The sequence below is a fragment of the Corvus cornix genome, chromosome Z (assembly GCF_000738735.6).
Source record: "Corvus cornix cornix isolate S_Up_H32 chromosome Z, ASM73873v5, whole genome shotgun sequence".
Taxonomy (NCBI): domain Eukaryota; kingdom Metazoa; phylum Chordata; class Aves; order Passeriformes; family Corvidae; genus Corvus; species Corvus cornix.
This window is the reverse complement of record NC_046357.1, coordinates 28,789,756-28,806,796: the sequence shown is the minus strand read 5'-3', so window position 1 is coordinate 28,806,796 and position 17,041 is coordinate 28,789,756. Positions and strand designations below refer to the sequence as shown.

The following is a 17,041-nucleotide window of genomic DNA, read 5'->3' as shown; positions in this document are numbered from 1 at the left end:
TGAGAGGAGATTCAAGAGAATGTACAGCTGCTCCTCATGCCTTTGGGATCATTTTGTTCTGGGAAGGTAGATCATACTCCTTCCCTCTTCTGCTGTGGAGAATTTAAACAGTGCTGACGAGGAGGCTTAGCTCTTTAGATCACAATCCATAGAAAGATGCTTTTAGCTTCAAACACTTGTCACCAACAATAACAATTCCTTGTTTCTAACTGAGATAAGCAACATAAATGTGTACTTCAGTAAGACCTTCTTTGATGCCCCCAGAGATAGCTAATCCACATGCAATTAAATTTGACTGGGTAAACTACACCATCTCAAAGTGACAGGCATTGATATGAGCAACTTAAACTACCTCAATGACTGTTCTATACACATATGCACTTTAATTTAGCAATGAAGCTATTTTCAAGCTCATTTCATTATATTTGGAATGAAAATTTTTGGAATTTAAATCAGACAAATATCTCACACAAATTCCGCATGCAAGTTAAGCCTGTCTGGCCCTCTCATATCCACAGAACACAAAAAGGTTTCCTGCTATTGGAAAAATATGGTCCTCAGAGACGTCTCCATAGTGCAATATTCAGTTATTTTAAATGAAAATAAGCAAGTTCTACCATCTTTTCACTTTTTAAATACAGGTAATATTTGGGTAGATTCTCATTGATGTGTTTTGGGAAACAATATTTTGTTACTAGAGAAAAGAAAACTCAAAAACCAGAGTGAAGTGGTTTGGTTTTGCTTTTTGCTTTCCATTTTGTTTTTAGAAAAAGCTTGTCACATGAAACTGAAGAATAGATTTTAAATCACTGTTACTTAATCTCAGTACAAAATCAGGGTGTGATTCTTTTTCCCTGCAGCAGAAGTGAAACATTTACCTGAAAAAAAAATGCTGACTCACACATGGTAGTAAAGGTCCCTGAGGAGCATAAACACACCTAACAGACAACAGCGAACCTTGTAGTTCCATGCAAAGAGACTACAAAAGGATACAAAAGGTGTGAACTCAGCGGTCCAAAATAGCAAAATATAAATTTAACTGTCACCTTTTCCTCTGGAAGTTGTGCTCTGGTTGAGTAACAAAATTCACTGGGCTGATGCAAGAATTAAGTTAAATACTTTAAAAACAAGGTCATAGTCCAAGACTCTAAATTTAAGGGAAAATTTAAACCTGAGGGAAAATTTATTGCAAAGACTGTGCCATTAATGCTTCAATGTTTGAAAATATCTAGAGGACATCTATATTGGCAAATACACAAATCAAATGACAAGAGACAACAGGAACTGAACCACAATTCTAAAGCAGACGTGTTCCAGCTCAAGGCAAACCTCTGTATTACAGAGAGATCCCCAAAATAATAGCAAAGGAATAATGACTTAAAATATCCTACAAAATATTTTTCTTCTCAAGTCCTAGAATGGAATCTTAAACTAGTTTAACAGATGCACTTTCTCCCAACCCAAACTGGGGATATAATACCAGTCTGAAATGTACTGTTTAGACTATAAGACCAACCAAGGTAGAGTAGATGAGGGCCTATGTTTCTAATGAACCTATGAATGTGAAAAGAAGGATCAGCTTTGGTGCTGTTTATAAAACTGCTTGTTACCACCAGGTATCACCATCATTCCCAGCAGCAAAATGTATCTCCAGAACAGACTTGTGAAAAAACGGCATAAAAGCCAAACTGGCAGGAGCAATGCTAGTGAAAAGGGCAAGTTGGCCTGTGTCCCAGACCTACTTGGAAGGTTAGGTTCCACATCAGACCCTATCCTGCAAGAAGGAAAGAAAGGAAACATTTTTCTTTGCACCTGTACATCCTATACCAAGCTCAAGGGGCTTCTTTTTCTCCTGCACAGAAAATCCTGACAATCTTCCTCAGCTAGAAAATGAAGTGCACTCATGGTCCTGTCATGGGCAGGAGAGCTGGGTTAGATGGTTTTTAATTATCCCTTCCATCCCCAAATGTTCTATGACTCTATTTTATGATATTTTGAAGACAACATCTGTAACATACCCAGCTCAGCCTAAGCTAGATAAAGCAAATTCAGAGCAGCAGTAAGACTGGAACACTGCTCATTTCCTAATTCTGTAGATCTTTCATCCTCAATCCGGGGCTTTTTACTTTAAAGAACTTTACTTTGTACGGCTTTGCTCCAGTAAAGCACACAAAACAAAAGGAATAAAATCCCCAAACAATACAGTTCCTTATTCAGCCTAAAGCAGAAGCAGCAGGAACATTTCAAATTAGAACCAGAAAAAAAATTAATCCAAGTTTATTTAGTTAAGTGGACACCAAATGAAAACTAAAAATCTCTTAACATCCCCAGGCAGGAAGGTACTAATTCAGTGACTGTAACTGTACATCATGCAGGCTGACAGTCCCAAACTCTCTGGGACCCCTTCAGAGCTAAACCAGTGCAGCAATAAACTGGATAATTTTCTCATCTTGCCCCAGAGAAGTTAGGGCTTAAAAATACATTCACCATGTTTTACCGACAAGTACTTACTTCAGTGAAAGGGAATAGTCATGCTTGCTTGTTTGACTATTTCTTACAAGGTAACTACATTCCTTACATAAACGTAACAGGTTTTCTGCATCTGTCCGACTGATTGCTCCATGATACCATCTAGAAAAAAAGCAAAGAGGTTAATACACACACAAATATTCCCACTCATACTGCTTTCACTACTTAATTTTTTAAGGTATGAATGGTTATCAATAGCATATGGATACCTTTAAATTCTAATATGTTACAGATAAAAAGCACTAGATGAAGTTATTATAAATTGTGGAGGCTTGTATTTCCTGTCAGCTGAGGGGAAAAACTCAGATCAGGAGACCACACAATAAGACTGGTGTACATTTACGTAAGAAATTCCCATTTAGAGCAACACATTATAATCTGTCTTGCAAACAGTAGATCCATCTGCTCTATTTCATCCCTGGGATACATCAGTTTTTAAACTAATATACGAGATAAAAAGACAACAAAAGCAAAGAAATAGAAAATCACATGTGGAGAATATGAACAGTTAACAGCGGAAGAGATTTGCTAAAATAAATTTTTGAAAAAGGAGAAGAGTGATAAAGTGTGGAGATCTATCAAAAAGACACATCCTAAACAAAGCTGTGGCAACTCTGAGAGTGTTATATAAATCTCTGATGGATCTGTGGAGTGGGTGTGAACAATTCAGGGAAAAAAGGAAACTGGGAGAGGAGAGGTGGATCCTTCATTAAACTAGCCCCTGCAAACAAGGAAGCTTCTCAGCACATGCTGCTCTGTATCAGCTTTCAAAATCTCAAGACTCCACAAGTAAGCACTTTGACCCTTCCCCTAAGTTTCCAGAGCAATATAGCGTGTCTTGCCCTGTACTGGGTCAAACACGTCCCTGAGGAAGGTCTCTCCCTCCCTGCAATTGCCAGGTGCCCTTTGAAACGCTGTGTGACACTACCACATCTGCCTAAGCAAGCCAATGCACACATCAGAAGTGCTCTCTGTCTGTTCTTGCCAGGAACTGTTGTTTGCTTTGTGTAAAAGAGTTTTATTCCATTTGTTCTTACTCTAAGATGCTCCAACTAAAAGAGAAATGAATAAAGACCAGATAAATCTCTTTTACAGAAATCATGCTCTTAACTACTTTGTGCTGGTGTCTCCATTGTCAAATCTGATGAGTGTGTTAAAAAAACAAGTTGGTATTCAAATTAAAAATTCATTGTGTGCTTGATTAGAACAAAACTCTTTATTAGAGGGAACTAAAAAGAGGTTATACTTTGTATAGTCAAGACAGACTAGAAAGGGAGGTCCTGATGGCTTCATCACTTCACAAATAAGATGGAGACACAGATGCAAATGATTTCAGGCAGTGTCTTCCTCTTCATGTCCCATTAGATATTTACTGGTGAAGGATATTTCTCAATAAGCAATTTAAAAACTAGACTGCCTTCTGAGTGTGAGGGAATAATACTAACACAAGTGTGAATCAGAAAATGGATTTGGGAGAGTTTAAAAACTATTCTTATTAAGCTAAAATTATCTTTATTTTCTTTTCTCCCCAAAGGGCCAAATTAAACAAAAGTGAAGTACTATGTTACCAAAATCGGGGAGATATCCTGGACTCTGATATTCAGAGAGAAATGGAAAAAGAACACAGGGCTGGTTTGAGGAAGAAACACCTGCTTTTAAGAGTTGAAAGTAAAACAGTTGATAAGAGAACATCTGATTCAGATGTGACGTCTGGAAGCTGTTTTGGCTACAGCTGAGAGTGAACAGCAGTATCCAGAAGTGTAATTGCTTGTGAGTCATACGCCCATGTAAATGGGACACTCAGATTGCTCCTGTTCCAGCTACCTAGAGTGGCAATCATAGTGTTGATAATTAACTTTAAGTTCCTGAGTGATTTGCTGTTCAACTGTATTGGGTCTGTTGGTCCTGGGTGTGCTTATTTTTTTAAATGTCAGCATATAGGCATTTGTGAAGAAAGGTCAAAGATTCAAACATCAGTTGTGTGGTCTTTAAAAAGTGCAATGACAGCTTGTGAAAGACACCAGTGCAAAAGCATGGAACAACCTGAATGTCTTCTAAGTATCCTGGAAAACACAAGCACACAATGCAAACCTGAAAGCAAAATCCCAACATAATCGCAGTTTGACCCTTATCAGGATCTCCCAAGTTTTAAGTATCCTGATTGTGGTTTACAGAATGTTCTTCCTGATGTCCCTTACTTTGTCAATGGTCAGGTGTCAGCCACTAAGGGGCCACAGCTCCACTGAAGACAGGAGAGCAGCATCAGTTATACAGTAAATATAGTAAGTTATTACAGCTTACATAATGCACAGCACTACTCTGTTTCTGAGTTAGAGCAAAACAGGAAACTACCAGATCTTGATTATAAGGCTGGGAGGGATTCACTTTCAGTAAGACAATGGAAACAGCAGAACACACTTTTTCTTTACACTGTTATTGAGGAAATAGAACAAATTACTTTGATTCCCTTGGGTCCATGAGTTACTAAGTTCATAGTCACAGATTCCTCAGTCACAAGTAACTAAAAATATTTTCTTGATATACTAACACACCTTGGTATTTCTGCCTGTGTGGGGAATATCCTAACCTACCTATCCACCTGCCAATTTGTGTGCTGCCTTTCCTTTAGATCTTGTACTCCTTTCTGCAAAAACAGAGTCCACTTCTGCAGAAAAAGAAGGAAGGGTTTGGCATGTCCTGTGGAGATGTCTCACACTACTAAAGCTTGAGGAATTTGAATTATTATGAATAATCTATGGTACAATAAATGTAAACTCTTCCACTTTCTGACACATTATTGTTAACCGTGCATTCAATTTAGGTTTGATCTATCATAAAAATCAAAAATACCTAATGTCACTGGCATTTGAATAGTTAAAGAAGGAAAAACTAGACCTGCACTTTTCAGTTGTTACATGTAACTGTAGTTACACTAAAAGACAGATGAACACAACAACATATTTATGAGTCAAAAATTAGGTAACAGAAACTTACCTTCCTGCAGTTATTTTAAATGTATTTGGGGGTGGGAGTGACCTTGGCGAGCTGAAACTGCCCAAATTGGAGGACCAAATTTACAGTTAAATTTATAGCCTTTTAGTCATTTACCTAACAATATCAGTGACTGATTTCACAATAATGGTTGCTACTTCCTCTACTGAAGATAAGCAATCTGTCAATGGGCAGATGGTTCAAAGGCTGAGGTTGATTAGATGGAACATGACAACATGCAGATGATATTATTATCTGTTTCAAACTTAAGCTTCCAAATACTGCCTAGAAAAATAGACTGTCAAGGAAAAGCAATTTCTGGAACTACCTCCTCTCAAACATTAGGAGAGGATTCCCTCCTACTGAGGATTCAAAGTGCAAAAGGATTGTTAATTCTCTTAATACCACTAGCATTAAGAAACAAAGTATTCTCAAAAAGGGCACACTCACATCCATGCTAAATTATGCCCTCCCTTCTCCAGTGCAAAGAAATTCTGCCTCTAACTCAGAATGACAGTTTCTGGAGTGGACTGCCTTCAGGGATTCAAGACACATCATCTTCACTTTACTGCATGAATCCACTGGCTTCTCAGTGCCCAGAATTATCAGTCTAACCTTTTTAAATTGCTCCACATGGAGATTTTTCTCTGTGTAGCAGGAATTCTGGCCCCTTCTCTGAGGCTGCACCTTTGGTATGATACAGGACAGTGGGTTGTTCCATCACACAATCCAGTCTGGCCAAATTGTTCAAGGAAGGGCAACAGTGAGGCAGGACAGGGGCCACTCTTGTGGATACCAGACTTTTACTACAAGGAATTCACCCAGAACCTGAATTTGGAGCTGATAGAAGTGCATCTAAATACCACTCTCAAGTCTGATACCAGAAGAGTAGAAATAACACTCTCTTTTCTGAAAGCTCTTTAAGTGGTCTTATCATTCTCTTCCTGAAGGAGAGATGCAGGGCACATCTGATGTGTTAGAAACATGCAGACACAAATATATGGAATTCATGCAGCTTTTAAGCAGAATTTGGTTATATGTGATATACAGCTTTTTTTCCCTAATGCAGTATAAACAACAAGGTTGAAAATGGAATAACTGCACATACTTGACAGATAAAATTCACTGATCCTGAGACGAGTTTCCTGTTTAACACTATTTTTTTCCCCTACAAAAATTACTTACACTTTGCAGGACTAATAAGAGTAGGTCTCTGGGGCTTTGGGGACACTGAGGAGGGAAGCTCGACACTAGGATCTGGGCACTTGGTGCTCCTGTAAGTGGGGAGGCAAAGAGCTAGAGAGCAATTACTGTGCTTACTTACATCTGTTTTTCCAGTTGAATAGTTGGATCTATTCTCTCTCCCAGGATCCCACAAAATTCTGGACTGCCATGTTTGATGGGTTTAAAGCCTCCTCCAGGTGCTCTTAATTGCCTGTGCTGGTCATTTGAGGGAGAAGGAGATGCTTGCCGTTTCCCACTTCCATTAAACTGGGCTGCAAGATACACAACAATTACCTCTCCAGGCAAGGTTAGCAAAGACCAAAAGAGTTGCAGCACTTAGAGAGGTTTTCACACCCTACAGAGAATAAACATATACCCACTAGCTTTAAGATGCTTTATCTACAAAGTTATATGTATCATGTAAAGTGTTTCTTACTATGCAAAGTACAGTCCTAAAACTCTCTTGCTTTTCCAGTAACAAAATTCACACTCTTCTAAACCTTGTTACAATAACTAGTGCTTATCTTAACACTTGATACTTTGATCCTCCAGAGATGATGCTGTTAAGTAAGAGTAACAAGCCTTCAGTCACCTGCCATAATTCCAAAAGCAAGTATGTGAGAACATCAATTTGCCCCAGTTTATGTGGTATCATTGTAACAGTGATCCGGGTGCAAATCAGGCAGATAACACCCATCTATCCATATCAGAAATACTGTCAAGTAGGAAAGAATTGACAGTGCATTCACTTACACACTGCTGGCACAAAGCTTTTGCCTTCAAAGTCTAGGAAAGTGAGGAAAAAAGAAAAATAGCCTTCCATCATTTCTCTCGCTAACTGTACTATTCCAAGAAAAGCAATTCAACTTATTTTGCAAAGCTACAACTTATTAGAGCACTGCAACACCTGTATCCAAGCACATGCTAATGATGTCAGCATTCTACACTTACAGATTCCATATATTTACAATTTAAAAAAAAAAAAAAATCAAAGGACAGAATGTTGACAGGAACAGTGAAAGAATCTACCCACACCCTACTCCTGACTCTCATTGCCTCTTATGGTTTGCTGCTTCATCAAAAACTAACACTCCCAGCTGCAGATTTTATTTTAAGGTCATCTAGTGAGGACCAGGCAGAGAACCTTCACTGTGTCAGGAGGTAAAAATAAGTGGCCACAAGCACAAACAGCTCAGTCAGCCCCCCTATGTGAGCTCCTGTCCTGGGGTGATGCTACGAAGCCGCTTTATTCCTTACCCATCCGCTCAATGCCCAAGGATGCTGCTGCTTTAAGATGGACCCGGGGCCGGGGCCACAGGACCGAGTGCAGGGCCGATGAATGGCCGGGCCCAGCGGCTCGGGGGCTCTGGAGGGAGTGTGCCGGGAGCGCTGTGCTGTTTTTCTGGGTTTCCTTTGTGTTCCAGCTAGCTGGGAACTGGTCCGGTTGGGTTTTTTTCTTGTTCTTTTTTCCCTTTCCTTCCCCTTGCCTCACTGCCTCCCTTCCCTCCTTGCCAGTCCGGGGAGCCTGCGGGGGTGGCCCCGGCTGGTCCGAGGCCGGGTGTTTGTTCCCTCTCCGGGAATTTGTTGTACGTTGAGGGTTTTTTTTATCCCGTTCTGCCCTGTTTTGCTCATGTGTTAATAAACAGTTTGGTTTCTTTTTCCCACTTTCACTCCTTGTGACCCATTTGTCTCATTGACAGAGGAAAGGGGGAGGCCCTTTTCCCTTCCAAGGAGACACTCACTCCGGAGTGTTTCCTCCTGAAGTTTCGTCTCCAAAACCGAGACAGTTTCAACAGCAATAGCGGGGGAAAAAATGTTACAAGAAAAACTGAAGGGACTCCCTCCAAAACTTACAGGCCTTACATGCATTTAGAAGTAAACTTACTATAACACACAACCAATTATGTATATAGGTGGTAGTATTTACTGTTTTGAAGCACTCTTTTAAAGCAGACAGCTGCAATGTTCAAAAAGTTCAAAAAGATAATACACAGAGATATGCTGGATGAGGAAAATGTTCTGGAGCTGCTTAAAATTTTTTTTTTTATTGCAAAATAAATTTTATTGCAAAATTTGGGCAAATGCATTCAATCATGTTCCTAAGTATGCATGGCAGAAATATGCTGATTTTTTTCTTAATATAAACTCAGATTTAACCTCATTACTGGATAATGAGAGCTGATTAGTATAACAAGGAGAAACATTGCATGTGTATACTTGTCCATGACATATATGAGCAGTATTGTTATTTTAACTTGGGGACTCTCTGAAAACCAGTGAGCTTAACGTCACCTTCTGAACAAGGAACATGTTAGACACCAAAAAATTCAGTTCACAAAACAAACTCAGTTCTGACTGTTACCAGCTATTTTTACAACTCAGAATCATAGAATGGCTTGGGCTGGAAGCAACATTAATGATTATCTAGTTGCAACCCCCTAATGGCAGGGAGATGCCACAATAGGCAGTGATTTCATCCGCTAGACCACATTGTTCAGAACCCCATCCAACCTGGCCTTGAACAGTTCCAGGGATAGGCCATCCACAATGTCACACAGAGCAACATGTTCCAGTGCTTCACCACCTCTGACTAAACAATTTCTTCCTAGCATCTTATCTCAATCTCTCCTTTTTTTAGTTTAAAAACACTCCCTCTTTTGTTATCTCTATATGCTTGTGTAAAAAGTCACTAACATGATGGTTAAAGGTAGGAACTGTTCTCCAAAAATAGGACAAAGTTAAATTTCAGATGCCTTTGAATGTTGGGGTTTTTTTCTCTGAAAAGTTCAGTTATGTCTCTGGACTTCTGGCTTTTTCTCTTTTTTTGTTTGGTTGGTTGGTTGGCTCTTTTTGTTTTCCTCTTCTTTGTGAATTAATTTGTCAGGAAGAAGCAGTCTTGAAGGGATATCCAGGCAGATTAAAGTGAGAAGTGTGATACCCAGTTAGGTACCCACCCACCCAACGTTGTAATCAGGTCTGAGTTTTGGCTGCTATGAATCCTCTCCTTAACAAAGCTACAGTGTATTCAGCCACTGTGGTTATGGAACTGACTGCAATACCTGACTTTCGCACCCTCCATACAGCCTCTCTTCCGCTGCCCTGTAACTCCTGCCATAGCCCTGTGAAAGTGGCATGCCAGAACTTCCTTGCTTTAAGTCTCTCAGGGTCCTAGGCACCACCTTTCTGTGCAACAGCAGTAGAAGCCAGCAAAAGTCTGGCATTTATAAAACCTCCTTCCAAGACTCCATGACCATTGCTGGAAACTATTACCAAATGGCCCTCTTGATCACTGAGACCTGCTTTGTAACAGAGGGCCATATATTTTGTAAAGCAATACAAAGAAGGGCTTTACAGACTTCACAGGCGCTTCCTTTACTGAAAGGTTTTCTGTGCCTGCACGACAGTCTGAAGAGGACAGATTTCTCATAAACTCAGTGGAAGCCAGTGTCAGAGTGACATTCTTGAATGGGCCCTCTGATGCCCACGCTATCTTCTATCCAGTGGGCTCTCCCTGGTGTTATCCCCTTTTCTAGCCAGACTTGTGTACCTGAAAGCTACTTTGTCAACCTCCACTCCTCTGGGCAAACCAGTTTGCCCAGCTCAGCAGGAGTTCTAACAAGACCTGCTCACTTCCCAAAAAAGCCATCAAAAACACATTTTAGCATCAGCTGTACAGCCTCCCATAAAACAAACGCAAATTTGATTGAGAAAGAACTTCAGCTGCAGACAGTCAAAATGCTGCATTCCAGTTCTGCTACACAGAGATGCATCTTTTAACACAGCAAAATCTGTAGGCTATGTACAGCTTGTTCCATCCACAATGCCAGCATGACACCAGCCCCAGCCTCATGCTTAGGAGTCAGAGCACAGACACACTCCCCTCAGCCTCAGCACATTTCATAGCTTGTCCACACTTTCTTTCTGACAAATCTCAAAGTCCAGGTTGGATATACACAGGTTTTAGCTATGCTTCAGCAACAAATCCTGAAATCATGGCATAAGAACAAATTTTTTCCTTCAAAGACTTGAATGAGTAATTAGGTTCATGATAATTCTAGTGTTGCTTGCCTTTTTGGTTTGTTTCTATGGTCTACCACCTGACAAATCAAAAATATTTCCTGTACAAGTCTCTGTATCTGCAATTCACATCACAAATATCTGCTGTTCCCTTCAGATGAATTTCTCAAAATAGGAAAGTTTCAGCAGAGGGGTCCTTCAGGATCTCTACAGTTCCATGTAATTGGGAGACGGTAATTGTGGGCCTATAAAGTGGGACTTACTCATTGCTAGAATTTTTAATACCAGTTAGACCAACACTGCAATTTTCAGAAAAATCCACCTCTGCTAAGAACTGAAAAAACCCTTTCCTGGAGAACCACCGAACAATAGAACCACCGAGTAAGTCAGAAAAGCACTTCAGACATCTCAGCAGAAAGTCAACACTACTCCATTCCAAACTTTCCACCATTTCAAACTTCAAAGTTGGACCTCTTCCTTCCTTATTCTAAACATTTACAACTCCTTGGACTAAGATGAAGTCTAGAGACACCAGATGAAACAACAGCTTGCAACTGTGCTTGAAGCCAGTCCTTAGACATTTCTTTGTGACAAATAAGCTTTTACCTAAAACAAACTTATCTATAATGAACGGCAGATGTAATCAGAGAAATCTAATTAATCTCAAAAAGTGTTTACTCTTCTTATTTTAAATAAGAATTCTCCATGGTGAACCTGTAAGTAATCCAACTATATCATAATACCATTTAATTAAATCTCTCTTTAGTCTATTAGTTCTGTAAAGCAATATTTTGCTCTGCGCATTTTCATAACTACATAGAACTTTAAAGAATATTCACACATAAACCAATTGTAAAATCTTGTATTGGGCTGACCTTGTTAATTTACAGTTATATGTAAAAACTGAAAAGTAGATATAAAGAAAAAATTGACAAACCTAAGATTCTTTTTTTTTTTAATAACTCAAAAAAACCCTATTTCAGAATTTACCTGATAAAAACCAAAAAAGTGGGCATGAAGATGAACACAGAGCTTATGACAAAATCCAAATGAAGTAAATCTCATCAATTTCATATAATATGACCAATACATGAAGAATAATGTCTATGATTTACATATGCACACATATGACTCTTAAGACTTAACTTCTAAAACTAATAATCCAGTTTCTGTGGCTGCTGTAATACTATTTGAAAATTTGTGAAATGTGATCTCACTGAAGACAGATGTATACTGGTCCCACAGGTGGTATCTCAGCATTGTTCAACAATAAAGTTGCTGGTTTTTGAAAGAAAAACTACTTCTGGGTAGCACACAATCACCGTCCTTGCGTGGGAAACGACGTGATCAGATCAGGTTGTTTATCCCATCATTTCTTCACACAGGATGAAAAAAATCTGAAGATGGAGACTGCAAGAGCTCATTGAACAATTGTTTCCAATGCTTAACTGTTCTTGCAGACAAAAAACCAACTTCCTATATTGAGTCAGAACCTCTCCTGATTCATCTTATATCTCATCTTCCCATCACACACCTGCTCATTTGTGAAGAAACTGGCTCCATCTTATTGAGGATCTCCTCACAGGCATTAGAAAGTTCCCATTATGTCGCACCCAAAGTTTTCTCTTCTCCAGGCTAAGCAAGCCCAGTTCTCTCAGCATATCTTCACATGTGCTGTCATGTGCTGCACTTTCTTGCCATTTTGTTGGCTCTGTGCTGACAACATTTATCAACATCCTTCTTATATCAGAAACCTGCCACAGGATTATGCATAGTCCAAGAAATGTGAAGTAAAGAGGAACAGTCACGTTGCTTCATCCACTGGCTTGCTCCTATTCACACAGGCTACCATGGTGAGGAGCACTGCTACCCACATTTAGTCCACTTTCCTCCAGGACTCCTTAAGCCTCTTCTAGCAAAGCTGTGTCCCAGCAAGTCAACCAGATCTAGGTCTGTATAATTGCAGGGGGTGAGTTTCCTCCAGATGCAAGTCTTTGGGTCTATTCTCATCAGATTTTGTATGCTTGTTGTCAGTCCATTTCTCCAGCCTGTTCAGGTCCCTCAGAAGGGCAGCTTTGCACACATCCTCCCCTCTCTTGGCTGTTATTCCAAGCTTCATAAGGGGCATTTCCTCTCCTTCTGCTTTGGGTATCTAATAAGTACACTAAACAGGAAGGGTTCCAGAACATATCCTCAGAGGAATCACACTTGTAACCAGATTCCAGGAAGAGCATGAATCACTAACACTACCCTTTGAGGTCAATGACCCTGATAGGCTTTTTCCTAAATCTACTAGTCCACCCATGTCAGCTACAACAAATTCCAAACACAGCTGATGCCACAGCATGGCATGCTGAAAGCTAAAGTCAACATAGATGACACCAACTGCTCTCTTTCCATTAAGAGATCTAGAGTTTTAACAAAGAAAGCAAACAGGTTTGTCAAGCAGGATTTACCTAGGGTAAATGCACGCTGACTACTTAGTAATCATGTCTCTCAGGCTTCTTCCACAGTCACTCCCAGAGCCACATCTCTTTACTTTCCTCCTCATCCCCAACACTTCATCACAGTCACTTTGAGAATGGCTCCACAATTTCAGGACCCTGCAAAGCAACTTCCTCATCATAGAGATGGTCAACAATAAACACTATCTACATCCCGTCCATTAAAATGGGGGTATGGACAAGAAGTGGTAGAAGCATAAGTTTTAGTAATATGAAACAAGTGCTAAGATGATTGACAACAGGTTGGCTGAAGTACCAAACAAAAAGTGCAGTGTTCCATAATTCTGCAGCATGTCAAGATTTGAGATGACCCACATTTACTTTTCAGACATTTCTTCACACACACATACACATCAAAAGAGGGTAAGTGCATATGCTATAACTGTGAGAGAAAATTTTGAGGCTGGGATCTAGGAATCCTACCTGCCAAAGCTGGGATGGTGACTTTGTTCCACTCCCACGGCTGATCATACTCATCAGCAGGCCTGTCATCATCCTGTGGCAATTTGCTTTCTTGTAAATGGTGACTCACCACACTTTCAGAATCGGATTCCACACCACTGCCTTCTGGTTCATAGGGTGTGTCATAGAGCTGCATGCTTTTCTGATGGGTCTTCATGCCTTCCTGCTGTTGAAACTCTGTTGGCAAGGAGGAAAATTGCATCAGAATCAGTACTAACCATGTCTTATCATTACAGTCTATAATTTTAGAGCATTCAACTTCCACCCATTTCTTAATAGCCACATAATTATAGAGATGACAAGCTTGTACAAGACTTCTAAATTCTACCTCTACCTTGGTAACTGGCTGGAAGCAAAAGTTTGCTCCAGTTAACAACCACAGCTTCATGCCTCCACCAACATTTCCCAGCTTGTGCAATGCCAGATTGCAGGAACCACACAATCCCTGTCAGCCGGTATAAAGCACACTTAAAAAAACTGTACATAAATTCCCAAGAACACTGAAATTTGTGTATAGTTAACTCTTCAGGAGGAGATTGTTCTGAAGTGCAATTTGAAGACACAAAGAACATAAAAAAATAAATCCCACAGCATAATTTTATATGCTGATAAAAAAAAATTGTCTGCATTTACGCCTACAGAGTATCAGCAAAAAATGAACTAGGACTAGAGTAAGAACACTAAACAAAAGCATTGGTAACTAGAGCTTAGCTCACATCAAGGGGGTTGTAAGAGTACCTCTTAGCTGCCTGAAAAGCAGTAAGAACCAAACCCTCTTGGGCAGAATCAGAAGAAGCAGTAAGGAGAAACAGGCACAAGAGGTAGCTCAGGAGATCCAAGTGGTACATTGGGGGTACCTTCTTCCCCTGGTGTGTGGTGCAGCCCCGGGACAGGTTGCCAGGTAGGTCATAGGAGGTGTCTCCATTATTTGGAGTTCACAGAGCCTTGGTTAGGCAAAGCTACTGTGTCTACTGACACAAAAATTCGTGGAGTGAGTGATAGACCAGGCGGCTGTGCTGCCATTCAAAGGGACCCAGAGATGCTGGCAAACAGCAGGCTTACAGGCTGGGAAGCTGCTCAGCAGAGAAGGACATTGCGGTCCTGTATGACAGCAAGTTAAGCATGTGGCAGCAATGCACCCTCAGAGTAATGAGGGACAACCTAACCTGGGCTGCATTAGGAGTGCTGAACGTAGACCAAGAGATGTGATTCTTACCCTCTACTCAGCCATGGTGAGACCCCATCTGGACTGCTGGGTCCAGTTCTCACCTACCCAGCACAAGACAGACAATACTGCAGGAAGTTTCAGCAGAGGCCATGAAGCTCAATAATGGGACTGGAGCACTTTTCATATGAGGAGAGGCTGTGAGAGCTGAGACTTGTTAGCTGGGAGAAAATAAGTTTTAGTGGGGACATTATTAATGCATATAAATACCTGATGGAAGAGACTGAAGATGGAGACAGACTTTTATTGACAGTGCCCAGTGACAGGCCAAGATGTAATAGGCACAAAGCAAAATATATGCAATTCCATCTGAACCCAAGAAAACACTTTTTGACTGTGATAACAGTCAAACATTGAAATAGGTTGCCTGGAGAGGCTGTGAAGTATCCATCTTTGGAAATATTCAAGATCTGACTGGACACAATCATGGGCAACCTATTCTAGGTGGTCCTGCTTGAACAGGTTTTATTAGATGATATCAAGAGGTCCCTTCCAACTTCAGATGTTGTGTGATTATACTGACCACCGCAATGACAAAATAAGAATGTCAATAATTGCAGCAAAGTGCAAAGTTACTAAAAGACTCAGCGAGAGAACTTTTCAAGCTACAAATAAAGCAAGGATTTAGAGCAGTTCTCTCCATTACTATAACAAAAGTCATAAATCAATTCATACATCAACAAGAATATTATAATCAAGTAATTTCTGCAGACCACTTCAAAGTACGGTGAAAAGTCCGCAAAATGAGAGTGCCCTTACTCCTTGAAAGGAATTCTTTAATTTATACATTAAAAACACAGTAAATTTGAAGAAATATACGCCAGAATCGATGAAGATGTACATACAAGCAAGATATGTTCTGATAATTTCTAGTTATGAACAACTACATCAAGAAAAAATGCTGCATTGACAAAAAACTGTAATATAAAGAATACACAGCTCTCCTAAACACTCTGGATCAAAAATATAAACATTTTTTTTTCTTCTAAAGTCAGAAAAGTGGTATGTATCTGTCTTTCAGTACTGTGGAGCCAGTCAACGCTACACCAAGAAATGTGCACTTCTGAGGAACAGAAGCCATGATTCACCCAAATCAGTTTTAAGTGCCAAACACAATTTGTGTGCCAAATACAGACACGCAATTGGCTCCTTGTGTGTGAGCGTGTTTGAGTACAAGAACTCTTGACTGACATTTTTCTTTTACACAGAAGACCAAAGCATTAGACCATACAGAAAAGTTTACTAGTAAATAGAAGGTGGTTCATGTTCACAGACCACTATTAGAAAAATTATGAATATTTGATCCTAAAGCAGAAAAGTTTTTCTAGGAAAAGCTAAAACCTAGAGGGAGTGAAGTGCAGAGGCAGGAGTTTGACTTAATGATCCTTGTGGATCTCTTCCAACTCAGCATATCCTGTGAATCTGTGATATATAAAAACATACGTGCGTACGAATATACACTTACACGTTTACAATCTCTTTTGTAAAGCTTTCTATTAATGTGCTTGAAAATTTATTTACAAATACTCTTAAAGATGAAAGTAATTTTACTAGAAGTTGAATCAGAAAAAGTTCATTTCAATAAATGACAGAACAGCTGAATCTGTACCATAAGCAGTATTAGCATTATACACACTGCTAGCTCAATGCAATCTTGATATTCAAGAATCAGGTAGTAGAAGACAACAGAACATTTACATTTGTGATGAAGCACTTCTCATGGTAATTTTACAGCCTCTACTAGTGATAGCTCTAAGGGTTAAAACAGTCATTGGAATGACTAGGAAGTCCAAAACTGTGTTAATTTAACGTATTCTTTAGAAAAATCACTTTTATGAATTTGAAATCCTATCGCTGATAAAAAGTACATTTTTACACAGTTCAGCATTAATTTAATAGCTAACAGAAGAGGTAACAATTGAAGTTTTGAAAGCACTAATTTTCCTAGCAGTCTGTAAGACTCCCACAAAAAATTCTTGGTCTCACAGATCAGTGGTTATAACTGAATCAGGCTCCAGAAGTTTGGGCTCCTGTGTAGAACCAAGAACCTGACCAGGAGAGGTATAGAAACTGAGACAAGACTATGAGA

General features: G+C 39.7%; 1 protein-coding gene across 2 annotated transcripts in view; it reads right to left on the bottom strand.

The window, feature by feature from the left end:
• SHB (SH2 domain containing adaptor protein B) overlaps positions 1 to 17,041 on the bottom strand; it is a 79,266-nt gene that overhangs the window by 27,639 nt on the left and 34,586 nt on the right. For both annotated transcript variants that reach the window (XM_039567116.1, XM_039567115.1), the window contains exons 3-5: positions 13,689 to 13,904; positions 6,845 to 7,016; positions 2,512 to 2,631 (exon numbers count right to left, since the gene is read on the bottom strand). In XM_039567116.1, coding sequence (XP_039423050.1) covers positions 2,512 to 2,631; positions 6,845 to 7,016; positions 13,689 to 13,904 — 508 coding nt within the window. The remainder of the gene's footprint in view (positions 1 to 2,511; positions 2,632 to 6,844; positions 7,017 to 13,688; positions 13,905 to 17,041) is intronic.